The 22,094-nt window shown below is 43.4% G+C and overlaps 1 protein-coding gene across 7 annotated transcripts in view; it reads left to right on the forward strand.

Annotated features, from left to right (window-relative positions):
• The window catches only part of PSD3 (pleckstrin and Sec7 domain containing 3), an 864,447-nt gene that overhangs the window by 771,661 nt on the left and 70,692 nt on the right, over positions 1 to 22,094 (forward strand). For all 7 annotated transcript variants that reach the window (XM_073598198.1, XM_073598204.1, XM_073598214.1 and 4 more), the window contains 2 exons: positions 11,723 to 11,880; positions 16,313 to 16,457. In XM_073598198.1, the coding sequence (XP_073454299.1) occupies positions 11,723 to 11,880; positions 16,313 to 16,457 (303 nt within the window). The remainder of the gene's footprint in view (positions 1 to 11,722; positions 11,881 to 16,312; positions 16,458 to 22,094) is intronic.

Here is a 22,094-nt window from a genome sequence, read left to right on the forward strand (position 1 = left end):
TTACTAGCGCAACTTATAACATCCAAGTGAAAAAATATAACACCAACATGTCTAAAAAAATTACGACCACCTTAAATGCACCTTGAAGATTCTGAGGCCACATGGAAAAAGATGTTATGGTCAAAAAAATTTAATGATTTGGGCTCAACACCAGACAATATGTCTGACAGAAATCCAATACAGCTCACTGTCCAAATAACACCACTCATACAAGAAAAGCATGGAGGTGGTAATATCTTGTTATGGGGGTGTTTCTCTGCAGTAGGGAATGGAGCAGGAAAAATGGATGGTTCAAAATACCATCAAATTCTTTAGGAAGATCTGCTGCCCTCTGCCAGAAAGTTGTCAATGGGAAGAAGGTTTACCTTTCAACATGACAATGACCCAAAGCACACAGCAAAAATTAGTGGTTGAAGGAGAAAATGGTGAGTGTCCTTGCTTGGCCTAGTCAGAGCCCAGACTTAAACCCCATGGAAAATCTGTGGAATGACTTAAAGACTGCAGTTCACAAACAGTCACCATCAAATTTAACTGAACTTGAACAGTTCTGCAAACAAGAGTGGGCTAACATTGCAAAGTCTAGATGTGCAAAGTTAGTAGAGACATATCCCAACAGACTAAAGGCTGTAATTAAAGCAAAATGTGGTCCAACAAAATACTGACATAAGGAGGGTGAGCCCTTTTCCACCTCAGTGATGTGATTCTGTTTTTAAATTTTTTGTTCTGACATGGTGTTCTACCCTGCACTTGGATGTTATAAGTGGCACTTGTAAATACAGCTGGATAAAACAAAAACTGTGTCTGTCTTCATTTCAGGCTGCACAGCAACAAAATGTGATTATTTCAAAGAAGGTGATTTGTTACTATACCTACTGTATGTTGTTATGTTTATATTTTGCTTTTATCTTGATTCACTACTTTGTCCTCAAAAATCTTTTTTGACAAACATAATAACAAAATATTATTGTATGGAAAATATATGCAAACACAAAAATTACTAAGTCAAAACTACTTAGCAATATGTGCAGTAGGATTAATTTACTAAATGTGTAAAGTCTAGAAAAGTGAATATTAGTAAATAATGTGAACTATGAATATCTAATCATGTGTGACAAATGTTAGAGGATTTTCAGACTGTATGAAAAAAAATCAAAGGCAGCAGCTATAAATACTGGAAGGACACCTGTTCAAGGATCCAGTGTCGTCTTCACCCAGGCAGGTTCCTTACTGGTCTTAGGGCCACCTGCGCTGGCATGTTTACTAAGGGAGGCCACCTGTGACTGCATGTGCAGCTTCACACTGCACATGCATAATCAGAGCTGCATTTTGAGATGGTCTGCAGCCTTCTGGGACCTGTCACGTGTCCCTGATGGCTGTGGGCAAAGGGGGGAACCCCCAAAAATTGTATCCAAAAATGATAGAGGAGGGGGAGGAGGTGGAAAAGTGAAACGTCCCTTTTTAGGTGAAATTCCTCTGTTGATTGGGGCTATACTGACAATTGGGACACTGGCAAACAAAACAAAAAAAACTCTGGCCAGCCAGGTGTAACCCCTCCTACTCCCAGCTTACTATCATTTTTATTCCTAGTCTCCAAAGAGGATTGCTGTCTTTTCTCTACTGAGAAAAGTTTATGCTTTTTAATAGCCATGACATTTTTTTCTAACAATCTTTTTTCTTCAATGAAGACCTCATCTGTATGCTGGTGAGATGGGCTTTATATGCAGCTATCAAGATTAGCATTTCTTCTGTGCTGCCTCGAAAGCCATACGATAGAAACAAAGCCAAGGATAAATCCAAGGAAAACTCCAAGCTTACTTACCGACCAGCCCACGGACAACCAAATCAACCTAACAGTATGCGTTAATAACAGGGGTTTAGTCTGCACACATTTGCAAATATATGCGTAAGCTACAGAGCCCCGCCAAAACACCCTGGTATCTGTAGTCCTATCACTAACTGGTGAGTGACTCCACAATGGAAGCACATGCATTCTGATGGTTAGATGGAGGGCAGATGGAGGGCAGATGGACTGAAGGGAGCCCACCCCTTCTTAAAAGTACAGGGGCAAACTGAACACCCAGCACATAGCACAATGGCTGCAAAAGTGCATTGCCTGACCAATATAACAGTATTACAAAAAAGGAGTTCACTGCTCCCACCTATAACTGGCCATTGCAGCAAGCAGCATTGGAAGGCAACATATGTTAGAAAAAAAGCCAAGGATAAATCCAAGGAAAATCCCAAGCTTACTTACTGACCAGCCCGCGGACAACCGAATCAACCTGTCTAACGGTATGCGTTAAAAACAGGGGTTTAGTCTGCACACATTTGCAAATACATACGTAAGCTACAGAGCCCCACCAAGGCACCCTGGTATCACATGCATTCTGACGAATAGCTGTAGGGCAGATGGACTAAAGGGAGCCCACCCCTTCTTAGTCGGGCTCTGTAGCTTATGCATTTATTTGCAAATGTGTGCAGACTAAACCCCTGTGTTTAATGCATACTGTTAGACAAGTTGATTCGGTTGTCCATGGGCTGGTCGGTAAGTAAGCTTGGAGTTTTTCTTGGAATTATCCTTGGCTTTGTTTCCATCATATGTTGCCTTCCAATGCTGCTTGCTGCAATGGGCAGTTATAGGTGGGGGCAGTGGACTCATTTTTTGTAATACTGTTATATTGGTGCTTTGTGCTGGATGTTCAGTGTGCCCCTGTACCTTTAAGAAGGGGTGGGCTCCCTTCAGTCCATCTGCCCTCCATCTATCCATCAGAATGTATGTGCTTCCATTGTGGAGCCACTCACCAGTTAGTGATAGGACTACAGATACCAGGGTGCCTTGGCAGGGCTCTGTAGCTTACGCATGTATTTGCAAATGTGTGCAGACTAAACCCCTGACCATAAGAAGCACCTAAGTTTTAGAGGAGGAAAACAAAAAAAAAATATTCTGAAACCAATGGTGTGCTAAAATATTTACCAGTGCCCATGAAATGCAGCCTGACCAGTTCCCATGAAATGCAGCCTGACCAGTGCCATAAAATGCAGCCTGTCCTGTGCCATAAAATGCAGCCTGACCTGTGCCATAAAATGCAGCCTGACCTGTGCCATAAAATGCAGCCTTACCAGTGCCATAAAACGCAGCCTAACCTGTGCCATAAAACGCAGCCTGACCTGTGTCATAAAACGCAGCCTGACCTGTGTCATAAAACGCAGCCTGACCTGTGTCATAAACGCAGCCTGACCTGTGCCATAAAATGCAGCCTGCCTGACCTGTGCCATAAAATGCAGCCTGCCTGACCTGTGCCATAAAATGCAGCCTGCCTGACCTGTGCCATAAAATGCAGCCTGCCTGACCTGTGCCATAAAATGCAGCCTGCCTGACCTGTGCCATGAAATGCAGCCTGCCGGACCTGTGCCATGAAATGCAGCCTGCCTGACTTGTGCCATAAAATGCAGCCTGACCTGTGCCATAAAATGCAGCCGGCCCCATAAAATGCAGCCTGCCCTGTGCCATCAAATGCAGCCTGATCAGTCCCATAAAATGCAGCCTTACCTGTCCCATGAAATACAGCCTGACCACCTTGCACAGACTGGCATTCCCATGCGAGGAAGTCATCACATTCGATCCACCTGTCGCAGAAGACAGAGCAGCCCGAGCAGCAGCCACGGCCGTACTCCATTCAGGCCACTCGGGCTGCTCTTTTTTCGGTCTGTGGCTGAATAAAAGGCCCAGGCTGGAGATTGCCCGGAACACATGGGAGACCTAGGATGTCTCTCCTCCTCTCTCCTTTGCCAGTATGTAACACGGTGGTTGCAATGGCGGCGGGGCGGCTGGTCCTGGTCAATATTCGCTCCATAAGACGCACAGACATTTCCCCCCATTTTTTTTTGGGGGGGGGGGACACTGCGTCTTATGGAGCGAAAAATATGGTACCTGTTCTGGTGACAGTTGTCAAAAATGCTATTTCACTTCACATTCCCACTACTTCCTGTTATGTCTCTGAGACAGCAAGTGAATGAAAGTCACCCTACTCCAACCATACAATAAGACCCAGACAAAGGTCCTCACCCTTTCACACTCTGTCAAAAACAAAAAATGGGCTAGAGTTTTGGTCTAAGCCCTGGTTCACACTGCCGCGACTGAGAGGTCAAAGTCACATGACAAGTCACGCCCCATTAACAGCAATGGAACCATTCTAATCTGTGCGACTCAAGTCGCTCCGACTTAGAAAAAGGCTCCTGCACTACTTTTGGTGTGACTTCAAGTTGACTTGCATTGACTTCTGTTAAAGAACGTGTCATGCAGAGATGTCGGATTCAAAATCGCGGCAGTGTAAACCCAGGCTAAAGGACAGTGCAAATATTAGAATGGTTTATAATCTATCAAATTTGTAGCTGTAAATAGCTGAATGTGTATTGACAATAGAATATAATCTTGTGCTGGTTTGATCAGTAAAGGTCTGATGACTGATAACCCAGTAATGGGTACAATCATTGACAGTCAAGATATAATTCAATTAGTTTCCACTTTGCTCAAGAAAATACAGATATATCATTTCATTTTTTCTTTAAGTCCTTTGGACTTTTGACATTTTACACTGAAAATACCTGTAAACACATCAAATCAAATTTCTCCCACCAGAAATGCTTTTTAGATAGATGAGAAGGTTAATGCAATGAGAATAATTCCCCACTAGCTATGTACATGACAAATAATAGCTGTACAGGTTCTTAACACAGTGCCCTTTAAATGATCTTTTGAGTTAAAAAAAGGATAAACAGATTCTATGTGAATGCTTATGTAGGGCTTTCTATAGTAGCCTCTAAATAGAAGGATGAGCAAACTCTTGGGAATTCAAGGCAAAAGATGGTGATTTATTGATCCAGGCACATGACAGACTAAACAAAATAAACCTCTTCCTTGGGTGAAAGGTGAGATGGGTCAGTGTTGTAAAGGACAAAGTAAATATGATCAATAAATCATTGACTTGTGTCTTGAACTTTCCTACCAAACTTTACTGTATGAAATACAGTATATGTTTTAAACACATATTGTACATCAAATTCATACATTTGATGTACAATATGTAAAGCCTTCCCTGTTGTACTAGATGACATTGAGCCTTTATTTCAATTCAAATGAAAATCTTGTGCTCAAATGTGCAGAGTATATTATTGTTCTGCTATCTGGAAAGGGCAGACAGACAGGGTTAGCAGATGTTTTTTTATCTTTTTCTTTGCCAAGATGTCACCTTGTGTTGTAATCTTGTATACTTCTATTCTGCAAAGGTAATTCAGGGTGAATTAAAATGTATTCTAGTCTTGGGTAAATGTCAAGATTATTCACCCCACTGAAGCAGGAGTTTCGGGTCTAGTTAAAAGATATATAAAAATATTGCCCTGCGTCATAGGAAATGTCAACACATCTGTTAGAGGTCCTAAACCTGATCTGGCATCTGATGTACATCTCTTATTATCTTCCACAGGGCTGATTGTACAGATGCTGAATGCTTTGTTACATGAAGTTAAAAAGGGATGCTTAACCCTTTCACGATTAAGCCTATTTTTGACATTTGGTGTTTACAAGTTAAAATCTGTATTTTTTGCTAGAAAATTACTTAGAGCCCCCAAACATTGTGTGTGTGTATATATATATATATATATATATATATATATATATATATATATATATATATATATAATTTTTTTTTTTTTTTTTTTTTTTTAGCAGAGAATCTAGAGAATAAAATGGTGATTGTTGCAATATTTTTTATCACACAGTATTTGTGCAGCGGTGTTTTAAACGCAACTTTTTAGGAAAAGGGACACTCACGAATTAAAAAAAAAAAACAGTAAAGTTAGCCCAGTTTTTTTGTATAATGTGAAAGATGATGTTGCACTGAGTAAATAGATACCAAACATGTCACGCTTTATAATTGCACGCACTGGAATGGCGACAAACTACGGTACCTTAAAAAAAAATAGGCGACGCTTTAAAATTTTTTTACGGTTACCAGGTTAGAGTTACAGAGGAGGTCTAGTGCTAGAATTATTGCTCTCGATCGCGGCGATACCTCACATGTGTGATTTTAACACCATTTACATATGCGGGCACAACTTCCGTATGCGTTTTCTTTGCTGCGCGAGCTCGCGGGGAGGGGGGCACGTTAAAAAAAAAAAAATTTTCTTATTTATTTTTATATTTAGAAATTTTTTAAAACCGGCGCCATTGGCAGCCGAGTAAACTGGAAGTGACGTCATGACGTCACTTCCGCGTTTACAATTAGAAGGCTGGAACGAAGCCACTCGCGGCTTCGTTTCAGACTGTCAGCAGCTGCCGGAGGTGGCAGATTGGTCATCGGGCCTCCCGGTGGATCGGGGGGCCCGGTAAGAGCGGCGGGAGGGGGGGTGTCCCCTCCCGCTCCTCCGGTATAACAGCCGAGCGGCTTTTAGCCGCATCGGTTGTTATACTTGGATAGCTGATCGCCCGCTCTACAAAATGGTACTGGGATGATGCCTGCAGCTGCGGGCATCATCCCGGTATAACCACCGAAAGCTGAGTACGCACATCTACGTACGCTCGGTGGGAAGGGGTTGATAACATAGCACTGCTTGTGCTTGCCCATCCCTGTTGATCAATAGTTAAAGTGGATGTAAACCCAATGTCATCCTTTCTAAACTACTGCCATAGGGGTTATCTATAAGGATATACATGCCTCCTGCATGTATCTTTACCTGTCAAATGTCTCCCCTCTGTCTGTTATTAGACCCGAAAAACTGCAGATTCTGTGGGTGGGTCTGTTGTCTGGGGCTCGGTGGGTGGAGTCGTGATGTCAGTAGACTCCCCGCCCACCTCTACACTCCCTTTGTCAATATGCATTTTCTCCTGTGTATTTCTTACACGGAACTTCTGCTATGATCTCTAACATCCAGTGAAAAGACAGGAAAGTAACCACATGATTTCAGCGTGCCAAATCATGCTGAGGTGTGGAACAGCCAATCCTTGCAGAGCTGCTGAAGAAAGGAGTGGGGGTGGGAATTAAAAAATAATGCATGTCTTAGGCTATGCACGAGATGTAAATCACCTGTCACTCACAGCAAGGGGGAGGATTTGACAAAGTTTTTCTCTGTTTGTCAAGTTTTATCTCACTGAACAATAAAAGAGGATTGCTCAGAGCTGGATTAACTCTGTGTGGCAAGACTGGGCTCAAATGATAGGAAATCGTATACTCTACATTATGACATCAAAAAAAAAAAAAAAATTGGGTTTACAGCCACTTTAACTAACATATATGCTTTTTAACCTAAGTGTAAAGATTTGTTCTGGGTAGACAGATCCTTTAATGCATGTGCATTACCAGTTTCTTACACCTTTTTGATTCTGTCCAAACCCATAGTTTATAATGACCATAGTAGTAAGAGTTTGTATATACAGTATGTACAAGCTGGTCAGGACAGCACACACCCAGCAAGAAGCCAGATCCTTCAGGTGAAAAACAGACAATGGAGATCACCCAAGCTCCAATATGCAGAAAAACAAAAAAGTCCAGTCTGCAGCACCTTGTAGATTTATTAAGAGAGTCATAAACTCATAAAGTTACAACTTTAGTTACTTCATGAGTTTTTGACTCTTAATAAATCTACATGGTGCTGCAGAATATATATATGTATATACACACACACACAGTGGGTATAGAAAATAATCACCCCCCCTTTAAAATAATCACATTTTGTTGCTTTGCAGCCTGAAATGAAAACAGACACTGTTTTTGTTTTATCCAGCTGTATTTACTAGAGCAACTTTTAACATCCAAGTGAAAGATATAACGCCAATATGTCAGAATAAAAAATAAAAAACAGAATCACTGAGTTGAAAAAGGATCACCCCCTTATGTCAGTATTTGGTTGGACCACATTTTGCTTTAATTACAGCCTTTATTCTGTTGGGATATGTTTCTACCAACTTTGCACATAAAAGGTATAAAACATATATTTATACAGTATCATATATATCTAAACATATCTATATACAGTATCTCACAAAAGTGAGTACACCACTCACATTTTTGTAAATATTTTATTATATCTTTTTATGTGACAACACTGACTGTCTAAATCGCTGGCAACCAAAGTGAGTACACCCCAAGTGAAAATGTCCAAATTGGGCCCAATTAGTCATTTTTCCTCCCTGGTGTCATGTGTTACAGGATCACAGGTGTGAATGCGGAGCAGGTGTGTTAAATTTGGTGTTATCGCCCTCACTCTCTCATACTGGTCACTGGAAGTTCAACATGGCACTTCATGGCAAAGAACTCTCTGAGGATCTGAAAAAAAGAATTGTTGCTCTACATAAAGATGGCTTAGGCTATAAAAAGATTGCCAAGACCCTGAAACTGAGCTGAGGCACAGTGGGACAGTCGTCCCACAAGGAAGCCTCTTCTAAAGATGATGCACAAGAAACAGTTGCCCGCAAACAGTTTGCTGAAGACAAGCAGACTAAGGACATGGATTACTGGAACTATGTCCTGTGGTCTGATGAGACCAAGATAAACTTATTTGGTTCAGATGGTGTCAAGCGTGTGGCGGCAACCAGGTGAGGAGTACAAAGACAAGTGTGTCTTGCTTACAGTCAAGCATGGTGGTGGGCGTTTCATGGTCTGGGGCTGCATGAGTTATGCCGGCACTGGGAAGCTACAGATCATTGAGGGAACCATGAATGCCAACATGTACTGTGGCATACTGAAGCAGAGCATGATCCCCTCCCTTTGGAGACTGGGACGCAGGGCAGTATTCCAACATAACGACCCCAAACACACCTCCAAGACGACCACTGCCTTGCTAAAGAAGCTGAGGGTAAAGGTGATGGACTTGCCAAGAATGTCTCCCGACCTAAACCCTATTGAGCATCTGTGGGGCATCCTCAAATGGAAGGTGGAAGAGCGCAAGGTCTTCAACATCCACCAGCTCCGTGATGTGGTCATGGAGGAGTGGAAGAGGACTCCAGTGGCAACCTGTGAAGTTGTGGTGAACTCCATGCCCAAGAGAGATAAAGCGGTGCTGGAAATTAATGGTGGCCACACAAAATATTGGCACTTTGGGCCCAATTTGGACATTTTCACTTATGCCGCATATACACAGGCGGACTTTTCAACAGACTTTTCGAATGAACGGACTTGCCTACACACGATCAACCAAAGTCCAATGGATTCGTACGTGATGACGTACGACCAGACGAAAATAAGGAAGTTCATAGCCAGTAGCCAATAGCTGCCCTAGCGTCAGTTTTTGTCCGTCGGACTAGCATACAGACGAGCGGACTTTTCGACCGGACTCGAGTCCGTTGGAAAGATTTGAAATATGTTTTATTTCTAGGACCATCAGACTTTTGTGGAAAAAAAAGTCAGCTGGAGCCCACACACGGTCAAATTGTCCGACGAAGTCCGGTCCGCTGGACCTAGTCCGTAGAAAAGTCCGCTCATGTGTACGCGGCATTAGAGGTGTACTCACTTTTGTTGCCAGCGGTTTAGACATTATTGGCTGTGTGTTGAGTCATTTTGAGGGGACAGTAAATTTACACTGTTATGCAAGCTGTACACTCACTACTTTACATTGTAGCAAAGTTTAATTTCTTCAGTGTTGTCACATGAAAAGATATAATAAAATATTTACAAAAATGCGAGGGGTGCACTCACTTTTGTGAGACACTGTATTTGGTTCAGGTGGTGTTAAGCGTGTGTGGCGGCAACCAGGTGAGGAGTACAAAGACAAGTGTGTCTTTCCTACAGTCAAGCATGGTGGTGGGAGTGTCTTTGGGGCTGCGTGAGTGCATTGAGGGAACCCCGAATGCAAACATGTACTGTGACATACTGAAGCAGAGCATGATCCCCTCCATTCGGAGAGTGGGCCGCAGGGCAGTATTCCAACATAACGACCTCAAACACACCTCCAAGACAACCACTGCCTTACTAAAGAAGCTGAGGGCAAAGGTGATGGACTGGCCAAGTATGTATCCAGACCTAAACCCTATTGAGCATCTGTGGGGCATCCTTAAATGGAAGGTGGAAGAGTGCAAGGTCTCCCAACATCCACCAGCTCCTTGATGTCGTCATGGAGGAGTGATAGAGGACTCCAGAGGTAACCTGTGAAGCTCTGGTGAACTCCATACCCAAGAGGGTTAAGGCAGTGCTGGAAAATAATGGTGGCCACACAAAATATTGACACTTTGGGCCCAATTTGGACATTTTCATTTAGGGGTGTGCACACTTTTGTTGCCAGCGGTTTAGACATTAATGGCTGTGTGTTGCGTTATTTTGAAGGGACAGCAAATTTACACTGTTATACAAGCTGTACACTCACTACTTTACTTTGTAGCAAAGTGTTATTTCTTCAGTGTTGTCACATAAAAAGATATAATACATTTTTTACAAAAATGTGAAGCGTGTACTCACTTTTGTGAGATACTCTATCTATCTATCTATCTATCTATCTATCTATCTATCTATCTATCTATCTATCTATCTATCTATCTATCTATCTATCTATCTATCTATCTATCTATTTTGTCCCTTTGTATAATGTAATATACATGGCTGATCCTGCCTGTTCCTGTGTCCCTCTGTCTCTGCTGACCACAATAATTATGTCTCCTGATCCAAGATACAGTGGTCAGCTTACTTGCCTCCATCATCAAGCTGTCTCTCCCTTTCCCCCTCCATCCCTCCCTGTCAGTTCCGATGCCTGTGTGTGAGTGTGACCTCCTCCTCAGCCCTTCCCTTCTACTGCTCTTCCCTTGCATCCCCTCTGTTTTATCAAGATCTAAACTACTAGATGTAAGTTTTTTTTAAAACTCGAATCGTAAATACCTGATCTCACAGCGGTCACATGACATTCCTCTGCTGGCCGGCAGATGTCAGAGGGCTATCTCAGCCTCACCCTCTGCATTCCTTGCATGCAGTGTTTTATCATCCTGACTTTACAACCACCTAAATTTGATGGTGACCATTTGTGGACTGCAGTCTTCAAGTCATTCCACAGATTTTCAATGAGGTTTAAGTCTGAGCTCTGACTAGCCATGCAAGAACATTCACCCTTTTCTCCTTCAACCACCGTGTAGTCATTTTTGCTGTGTGCTTTGGGTCATTGTTATGTTGTAAGGTAAACCTTCTTCTCATTGTCAACTTTCTGGCAGCAGATTTTCCTGAAGAATTTGGTATTTTGCCCCAGCCATTTTTCTTCTACCCTGACAAGTGCTCCAGTCCCTTCTGCAGAGAAACACCCCCCATAAAATTGTTTGGTGTTGAGGCCAAATCATTCAATATTAGTATCATCTGACCACCTTAAATGCACCTTGAAGATTCTGAGGCCACATGGGAAAAAGGATTTATGGTCAGATGAGACTAAAATTCAATTATTTGGCCTTAACACCAGACGATATGTCTGGTGGAAATCCAATACAACTCACCACAAGTGCTCTTGTTGGTTGCTATGGACTGGTGGATTTTTCGCCGAAAAAACAAAAAAAAAACAAAAAAGCAAGTGGCTTGTGGTGCCACAACAACCAATCACTTTTTTATTTTGCTGAAAGAAAATAAAAATCTGCTTTTGTTTCATGACAATATTGAGGTGAATAGTTTATATTATTATATTTCCAAGTCACTGTGTATTTAATATTAACAGTTCCTTTCTTACTTGCTTAAGAATCCTCTTCCCTCTTTTTAAAACACAGGATGAATACAAGCCAGAGAAGGCTCTTTCTGAAGATGATTTAAAGAATGCTGTAAGCGTACATCACGCCTTGGCCTCAAAGGCGACAGATTATGAGAAGAGACCCAATGTCCTCAAACTGAAGACAGCAGACTGGAGAGTTTTCCTCTTTCAAGCACAGTAGGTTTAATAATTATGCTAATCACACAAAAACCTGTTGGGTAATAATTGTATCTGCTTTGTATTTGAATCCCTAGAAATATCTCATTGTATTGTATATCATTGTAAATGTCAGATGATATCACACAACATTTCGGGCATGTGCTAGTTTATGTTGGCAGTGCAACCTTTTCAACTGGGAGTCATGCCCTGTCATTTCTGCTGTATTGCCAATGGGAAATGGAGAGCCACCATGCAGGATCCCTGTCCACCCCTTTCCCGTCTCATGCCATAAAAATATAAAGAATACTTGCATGGTGCTTTCTTTTTGTTAACTGAATCAAACATACTAGAAACTGTCACATTCTTAGCATAGATGTATTGGTCGCAATATATAAGTATAGTACAGTACATTTGGTACAGATTCATCCTACGTTATGTTCATATTGTTTGTCAAAGTGTATACAATACTGTCAAACTTACAGGTATATGCTGTACTAGACCATATTGTATGCCATTATTGGTTGTCAAGATGCAGCATTACCTGACCATGAGCAGACATCTGTTGGTTGTTTTTTTTAGATGTATGCTGTATATTGTCTTATACAAAAACATAAAAAAAAATTCAATTATAAAGAAGAAATACTAGACATTACACAAGATTACTTTTGTGCACTTCATTGTGTGTGTGTTGTGATATTGATGGCAAGTGCAAAAGGCTTGAATGATGTGCAGGAAGCAGTAACCCATAGCAAGCACTCTTACACACAGTAAACATGAATCTGTTATTAATTGCTGTTGGATTTTTTTTTACAAGTATAAAAAAAAAAAGTGTAATGCCGCGTACAGACGATCGGATTGTCCAACAACAAAAACCGTGGATTTTTTTCCGACGGATGTTTGCTCAAACTTGTCTTCCCTACACACGGTCACACAAATGCTGTCGGAAATTCCGATCGTCAAGAACGTACGACGAGCCGAGAAAAATGAAGTTCCACAGCCAGTGCGGCTCTTCTGCTTGATTCCGAGCATGCGTGGAATTTTGTGCGTCGGAATTGTCTACACACGCTCAGAATTTACGACAACAAATTTTGTTGTCGGAAAATTTGAGATCCAGCTCTCAAATTTTTGTTGTCGGAAATTCCGACAGCAAATGTCCGATGGAGCCTACACACAGTCGGTATTTCCGACAACAAGCTCACATCAAACATTTGTTATCGGAAATTCCAACCGTGTGTACACGGCATTATTCATTTTTGCAGCCAAATTAGAATAGTACAACTTTGAATTTATTATGTGTTTCTATTCACATAGTGTAGCTTTAAATTCTTTTTATAAAAATGGCTGCCTACATTTTTACTTGATCTTTTCTGAAAACTCCAAAACTGAAGTTTCCCCTTGTTATGTATTGCTAAGGAGGGGGCTGTGGACTTTACCATAATAAACACTGTCTGTACTGTGTTGGCATATCTTATTATCAGCTGTAAACTAGATTAAAACACTGGGTTAAATAATCCAAAGGTTTCGGCATTGTTTGTTAATAAGGGGAAACTTAGACTGTCCTCACTTTGTCCCTCCACTCTCACTTCCAAATTGCGCAGAGTAGCTTGCAATCTGCCCAAAGACCTGCTTAAAAAGAAACAGAAAACTAAGCAATGTTTTTTAAAAATGATTTTTAACCGCTTGCTATTCTTTGGCCATATACAGTGCCTTGAAAAAGTATCCATACCCCTTGAAAAAATGTTCAGCCCCCTTTACGCTGATACCCCTAACTAAAATCTCTAGTGGAACCAATTAAAGTCACCTAATTAGTAAATTGAGTTCACCTGTGTGTTATTAAATCTCAGCTGTTCTGTGAAGCCCTCAGAGGTTTGTTAGAGAACCTTAGTGAACAAACGGCATCACGAAGGCCCAGGAACACACCAGACAGGTCAGGGATAAAGTTGTGGAGAAGTTTAAAGCAGGGTTAGGTTATAAAAAAATACCCCAAGCTTTGAACATCTCACGGAGCACTGTTTAATATATCATATGAAAATGAAAAGAGTATGGCATTACGGCAAACCTACCAAGACATGGCCGTCCCCCCAAACCGACAGGCCAAGCAAGGGGAACATTAATCAGAGAAGCAGCCAAGAGGCCCATGGTAACTATGGAGGAGCTGCAGAGATCCACAGCTCAGGTGGGAGAATCTCTCCACAGGACAACTATTAGTCGTGCACTCCACAAATCTGGTATTTATGGAAGAGTGGCAAGAAGAAAGCCATTGTTGAAATAAAGCCATAAGAAGTCCCATTTGCAGTTTGCGAGAAGCCATGTGGGGGACACAGCAAACGTGAAAGAAGGTGCTCTGGTCAGATGAGACCAAAACTGAACTTTTTGGCCTAAAATCAAAACGCTATGTGTGGTGGAAAACTAACACTGCATATCACCCTGAACACACCATCCCCACACTAAAACATGGTGGTGGCAGCATCATGTTGTGGGGATGTTTTTCTTCAGCAGGGACAGGGAAGCTGATCAGAGTTAATGGAAAGATGGATGGAGCCAAATACAGGGCAATTTTTGAAGAAAACCTGTTATGCCGCGCACACACGAGCAGACTTTTTGACCAGACTGGTCTGGCGGTCTATCCGATGGACTTTTGGCGGAATTCCGACGGACTTTCCGAACAAACGGACTTGCCTACACACGATCACACCAAAGTCCGACGGATTTGTACGTGATGACGTACGACCGGACTAAAGGTTGATAGCCAGTAGCCAATAGCTGCCCTAGCGTCGGTTTTCGTCCGTCGGACTAGCATACAGACGAGCGGACTTTTCGATAGGAACTGGGTCCGGCGGAGTTCCGACGTAAAGATTTGAAACATGTTCCAAATCTAAAGTCCGTCAGATTTTCGACCGAAAAAGTCCGCTGCAGGCCTGATGAAGCCCACACATGGTGGAATTGTCCGTCGAACCAGTCTGGTCAAAAAGTCCACTCGTGTGTACGCGGCATTAGTCTGCAAAAGACTTGAGACTGGGGTGGAGGTTTTTACCTTCCAGCAGAACAACGACCCTAAACATACAGCCAGAGCTACAATAGAATGGAATTAGATCAAGGCATATTCAAGTGTTAGAATGGCCCAGTCAAAGTCCAGACCTAAATCCAATTGATAATCTGTGGCAAGACTGGAAAATTGCTATTCAGATGCTCTCCATCCATTGACAGAGCTTGAGCTATTTTGCAAAGAAGAATGGGGAGAAAATGTCATGCTCTAGATGTGCAAAGCTGGTAGAGACATCCCCAAAAAGACTTGTAGCTGTAATTGCAGTGAAAGTTGGCTGTACAAAGTATTGACTCAGGGGGGCTGAATACAAATGCACACCACAATTTTCATATATTTACTTGTAAAAAAAATTGATCCCCTTTTATCTCATTCCTTCCACTTCACAATTATGTGCCACTTTGTGTTGGTCTATCACATAAAATCCCAATAAAATACACTTACGTTTTTGGTTGTAACATGACAAAATGTGGAAAATTTCAAGGGGTATGAATACTTTTTCAAGGCACTGTATGTATGGCCTCAGGATCAAGTGGTTATACCAGGATCATGCAAAATCAAAGTTCACAAAAAGTGCTTGAAATGATGAATCATAAATAATGACAGCCACCAACGTGACAATCCCATCGCCTTGAATAATGAGGGTACTTGGACACACCGTCTCTCTCAACTCAGACGCATATGTGGAAACATACCAAGCAGTTACATGTACTGTCAAACTATCATAAACAGATTTATTTAAAAGTACAGAACACTTACAGGAAAATTATGTATACAGTGCTTGTTATGCAATGATCTTGACAGGAGCATGATCCGACGCGTTTCATCAAACATGACATCCTCATAGCACTCTAAACTGGCTATCTGCGAATGCTTTTAAAGTATCACTTATGGAGATTTTTGGGTACTTAGTAGGTTGTCTACATTTCAAGGGCGTGTACAATTTTAAATCCTGACATGTTTGGTACCCATTTACTCAGTGCAGCATCATTTTTTATATCTTACCAAAAAATATAATGTGTGGGGGTTCTAAGTAATCTTAACATGTATGTGGCCCAGACAGCAAGTGGTTAATGAATGGAAACACATAACAAAACGTACAGTTGCAAAGCACTGCGCAAAAGGTTGGCGCTATATAAATCCTGAATAATAATAAAATAGTGGGGTTCCCATGTTAAAGTAAAATCCTGGTTGATTCACATCTATGTGCTGTAGCTTAGAGTGAAAGACAAATGGAAAATCTGTGGGCCCATTCACAGCTACATGTGTCAATTACCATACCCGTGGTAAACGCACGGAACAGGTTAAATCAAGCCTTAAAGTTGGTTAGGAAACCTGCAGTTTTTAAATTTGAGCTAGCAAGTGTGTACAGTTGTGTTATAAAGATCTTTTTTTTTTGTCTTATAGGAGCACCGAGGAAATGGAGTCGTGGATTAACAAAATTAACTGTGTGGCAGCAGTGTTTTCTGCTCCTCCTTTCCCAGCAGCTATTGGATCCCAGAAAAAATTCAGCCGCCCATTACTCCCTGCCACCACCACTAAACTGTCTAAGGTTGGTAACTCCACTCTTCTGTAGCAGATAATGCTTGGGCTAATTTATGAAAACTGTTCAGATGAATATTTAAATGGTTGCTGTAGGCAAGGCTGTTGGATATATACAGTATCTCACAAAAGTGAGTACACCCCTCACATTTCTGTAAATATTGTATTGTATCTTTTCATAAGACAACACTGAAGAAATGACACTTTGCTACAATGTGAAGTAGTGAGTGTACAGCTTGTATAACAGTGTAAATTTGCTGTCCCTTCAAAACAACTCAACACACAGCCATTAATGTCTAAACCGCTGGTAACAAGTTAGTACACCTCTAAGTGAAAATGTCCAAATTGGGCCCAATTAGCCATTTTCCCTCCCCATTGTTATGTGACTCGTTAGTGTTATAAGGTCTCAGGTGTGAATGGGGAGCAGGTGTGTTAAATTTGGGGTTATCGCTCTCACTCTCTCATACTTGTCACTGGAAGTTCAACATGGCACCTCATGGCAAAGAACTCTCTGAGGATCTGAAAAAAAGAATTGTTGCTCTACATAAAGATGGCCTAGGCCTTTTGAGCACAGTGTCAACTATACACTCTCAATTACGAAAGGGATTTTTTATAAAGTAATTGCTTTAAACTGCTAGAATAGTAGTGAGAAATTAACATCCTGCACTCTCACGCCTCAGATCAGCCCCGATTCCTGCACCCTCACACCTCTGATCAGCCCAAATTTCTGCACCCTCACACCCTGATCAGCCCCAATTCCCGCACCGTCACACCTCTGATAAGCCCCGAATCCCTGCACCTTCACACCTTAGATTAGCCCCAATTCATGCACCTTCACACCTCAGGGCAGCTCCAATTCATGCACCTTCAGAACTCTGACCAGCCCCAATTCACCTGCTCATGTCTTCCACCACTGTACCCCCCTGCACATCTGCCCCACCACTGTAACCCCCTGCACATCTGCCCCACCACTGTAACCCCCTGCACATCTGCCCACCACTGTACTACCCCATCACTGTACCCCTGCTTTTCTGTCCCACAGCTAAAACCCCTTCTCATCCCTCCCACCACTGTACCTCCTGCACATCTGCCCCACCACTGTAACCCCCCCAGCTCATCTACCCCATCAATGTACCCCTTTTCTCATCTGTCCCACCACTGTAACCCCCTGCTCATCTGTCCCACCACTTTAACCCCCTGTACATCTGCCCCACCACTGTACCACCCTGCTCTTCTGTCCCACCACTGTAACTCCCTGCTCATCTGCCCCACCAATGTACCCCTTTTCTCATCTGCCCCACCACAGTAACCCCCTGCACATCTGCCCCACCAATGTACCCCCCTGCACATCTGCCCCACCACTGTACCCCCCTGCACATCTACCCCACCACTGTACCCCCCTGTACATCTGCCCCACCACTGTACCCCCCTCCTCATCTGCCCCACCACTGTACCTCCCTGCACATCTGCTCCACCGCCGTACCCCCATGCTCTTCTGTCTCACAGCTGATCCATCTTCTCAACTGTCCTAACACTGAACTTATCTGCTCCTCTGCCCCACCACTGTAACCCCCTTTCTCATCTGCCCCACCACTGTACCTCCTCCACATCTGTCCCACCTTGGTTCCCCCTGCTCTTCTGCCCCATCGCTGTAACCCCCTGCTCATGTGTTCCACCAATGTACCTCCTTTCTCCTCTACACATCTGCCCCACTTCTGTACCCCTCTGCTCCTCTGCCCCACCGCTGTACCCCCTACTCATCTGTCCCACCAATGTACCTCCTTTCTCCTCTGCCCCGCCACTGTACCCCCTGTACATCTGCTCCATCTCTGTACCCCCTGCTCTTCTGCCCAACCACTGTAACCCCCTGCTCATTTGTCCCACCAATGCACTTCCTTTCACATTTGCCCCACTGCTGTACCCCCTTGCTCTTCTGTCCCACCACTGAACCAAACTGCATCTGCCCCAACAGTGAACCCCCTGCTCATTTTTCCCACCACTGTAACCCCCTGCTCATCTTCCCCATCACTGTACCCCTGCTTTTCTGTCCCACAGCTAAAACCCCTTCTCATCCCTCCCACCACTGTACCTCCTGCACATCTGCCCCACCACTGTAACCCCCCAGCTTATCTACCCCATCAATGTACCCCTTTTCTCATCTGCCCCACTACTGTAAATCCCTGCACATCTGCTCCATCGCTGAATCCCTGTGCTCTTCTGTCTCACTACTGACTCACCTTCTCATCTGTCCTAAAACTGAACCCATCTGCTCATCTGCCCCACCGCTGTAACCTGCTTTCTCATCTGCCCCACCAATGTACCTCCTGCACATCTGTCTCACCTCTGTTCCCCCTGCTCTCCTGCCCCACCACTGTAACCCCCTGCTCATCTGTCCCACTAATACACCTCCTTTCACATCTGCCCCACTGCTCTACCCCCCTGCTTTTCTGTCCCACCACTAAACCCCCTTCTCATCTGGCCCAACACTGAACCCCCCTGCTCATCTGTCTCACCACTGTAACCCACCTTCTCATCTGGCTCAACACTGAACCCCCCCTGCTCATCTGCTCCATTACTGTACCCCCTGCTCTTCTGTTCCACTGCTGAACCCCCTTCTCATCTCTTCCACCACTGTACCTCCCTGCACATCTGCCCCAACACTGTACCCTCCTGCTCTTCTGTCCCACCTCTGAACCCCTCCTGCTCTTCTGTCCCAACCGCTGTATCCTCCTGCTCATCTGCCCCACCGCTGTACCCTCTTCTCATCTATGATATGCGTGATATGCAAAGTGGTGAAAGGAAGCAGAGATGAGACACATCTACCTGTCCTGGCACACTCATCCTGCTGATCCACCGCTCGCAACCAGTATGTGATGTCACATACAAGCATCTGGAATGGTTGCGCAATGATTAGTTCAAGTCAGGGGCATTTTCTGAAAGTAGTGGGCCTGTATGCAGGATGATAAGTTGGACCCCCGCAGCAAAAGTTGGGTGGGATATATATTGCGCTGAATACTGGCTGTGGCTTAAAGGGACAAAGAGTGGAGGGGTTCAGTAGTAAGTGATGCAAAGGTTCAGGAATAATTTCAACAAAATTCCCAGAAGGTCAACAGTAATTCCACAAACTGTCACCTGATTGTGGTTTTCTCAATCACAGTAAAATCCCTTCTTTCTGAAATTGGTAGTGGCAACCAAGCGAGTCATCTTCCTCCAGGTGGTGGATGGGGCTAGCAGGACTGTGATTGGTTTAGCAGTGGCCAATGACAGTCCTCCTCCTCATGGAAACAGGGACCAACCCTCCCTAGCAGAACTGCACCCAATCTTTTTCCTATCACAAAAGCTGACGATCGCAGTGATGGGTTGTGATGACAGCAAAGTTAGAGAACCAAACAATGTTTCCCATCTTTTACAATGTGTGGGGGCACAGTGCCCCCCCCCCCCCCAGTGCAGGTGCAACATGGGGAATCCTGAAATTGGAATCCATTAGTGTCTCACTGACACTTCCCTGCACTGCTCTGCTGTTGGGGAGGGAGTCGAGTGCTGGCAAAAGAGGCTTCGAGTGCTGCTGGGGGTTGCCTACCCCTGGCCTAGGATATCAGAAGATTGCCAAGACCCTGAAACTGAGCTGCAGCGCAGTCGTCAAGACCATACAGCGGTTTAAAAGGACAGGTTCCACTCAGAACAGGCCTCGCCATGGTCGATCAAAGAAATTGAGTGCACATGCTCAGCATCATATCCAGAGTTTGTCTTTGGGAAATAGACGTATGAGTGCTGCCAGCATTGCTGCAGGGGTTGAAGGGGCGGGGGGGGCAGGCTGTCAGTGCTCAGACCATACGCTCCACACTGCATCAAATTGGTCTGAATGGCTGTTGTCCCAGAAGGAAGCCTCTTCTAAAGATGATGCACAAGAAAGCCTGCAAACAATTTTCTGAAGGCAAGCAGACTAAGGACATGGATTACTGGAACCATGTCCTGTGGTATGGTGAGACCACGATAAATGTACTTGGTTCAGATGGTACCAAGCATGTGTGGCGGCAACCAGGTGAGGCGTACAAATATAAGTGTGTGTTGCCTACAGTCAAGCATGGTGGTGGGAGTGTCATGGTCTGGGGCTGCATGAGTGCTGCTGGCACTGGGGGAACCATGAATGCCAACATGTACTGTGACATACTGAAGCAGAGCAGGATCCCCTCCCTGTGGAGACTGTGCCGCAGGGCAGTATTCCAACATAATAACGACCCCAAACACACCTCCAAGACGACCACTGCCTTGCTAAAGAAGCTGAGGGTAAAGGTGATGGACTGGCCAAGCATGCCTCCAGACCTAAATCCTATTGCGCATCTGTGGGGCACCCATAAATGTAAGGTGGATGAGTTCAAGGTCTCTAACATCCACCAGCTCCGTGATGTCATCATGGAGGAGTAGAAGAGGACTCCAGTGGCAACCTGTGAAGCTCTGGTGAACTCCATGCCCAAGAGGGTTAAGGCAGTGCTGGAAAATAATGGTGGCCACGCAAAATATTGAAACTTTGGGCCCAATTTGGACATTTTCACTTAGGGGTGTACTCACTTTTGTTAGCAGCGGTTTAGACATTAATGACTGTGTGTTGAGTTGTTTTGAGGGGACAGCAAATTTACACTGTTATACAAGCTGTACACTCACTACTTTACATTGTAGCAAAGTGTCATTTATTCAGTGTTGTCACATAAAAAGATAATAAAATATTTACAAAAATGTGAGGGATGTACTCACTTTTCTGAGATATTGTAATTCAACCCCTATGTTATTAAGTGAATGGTGAGGCTTTAACTGTATTATCTGGTCCTTGGAGTCTCTTCACAAGCTATTTCAAGCTTAATTTTCCCAAGGCCTTTGGGTAGCTTGCAGGCTGCCCAAAGGCCTTCTCAAAAAGAACCGCTAGAATATTGGATGCAACTTTTTTTGTGATAAGCACCAGTGGTGGTAACAATTTTAGGCAGCATTCATGATTAGTGCATTTTTGACCACAAGAGTACAATTACAAGTGTGTCTGGTATCTGAAGGAGCAGGTTTTTGGGAGGGGGGCTGTCTATCTTTTGGAAAATATACTTGTAAATGTGTGCCCAATTCCATAGGAGAAAGGGTCAAAGTATCGCACATGTGCCATTCTCATCATTTTATAATGAATGTTAGGGCAAGCCCTGGCATTTAGGCAAATTGTTGAGGCCTGGGTTGTAGAGGACTAAATATATTACATTTATCTCCATCCCCTCAATCTAAAGATCTTTATGTGTAAAACTGAGCAGCTGACATGTTTCCTGCCAATGTGCTGCACTGCTGACAAAAAGAATTAGTTGTCAGCCCAATAGAACACTATAAATATTTCGATGACAATTGGTTTCTGCAAGCAGCAGAGTGGAACTGTACTGCCAAAGTTTACAGATAAAGATCAAAAAAAGATCTTTGGATCAGAAAACAGATAAGTATGCTGTACCCCACTTAGGAGGTCTTTACAACTTAAGGTATTGTTTTACTATGCTGAATTTTTAAAAATATTATACCTAACCAATATAAAATGTGTTTAAACATGCCCTATATTAGATGTTGGTATGTCTACATTAAGAGGGAGGATAACTTTGAAGGTGCCCTTTCAAACACCATGGCAGGA

This window comes from Aquarana catesbeiana, linkage group LG01 (assembly GCF_042186555.1).
Source record: "Aquarana catesbeiana isolate 2022-GZ linkage group LG01, ASM4218655v1, whole genome shotgun sequence".
In the NCBI taxonomy this organism is placed as follows: domain Eukaryota; kingdom Metazoa; phylum Chordata; class Amphibia; order Anura; family Ranidae; genus Aquarana; species Aquarana catesbeiana.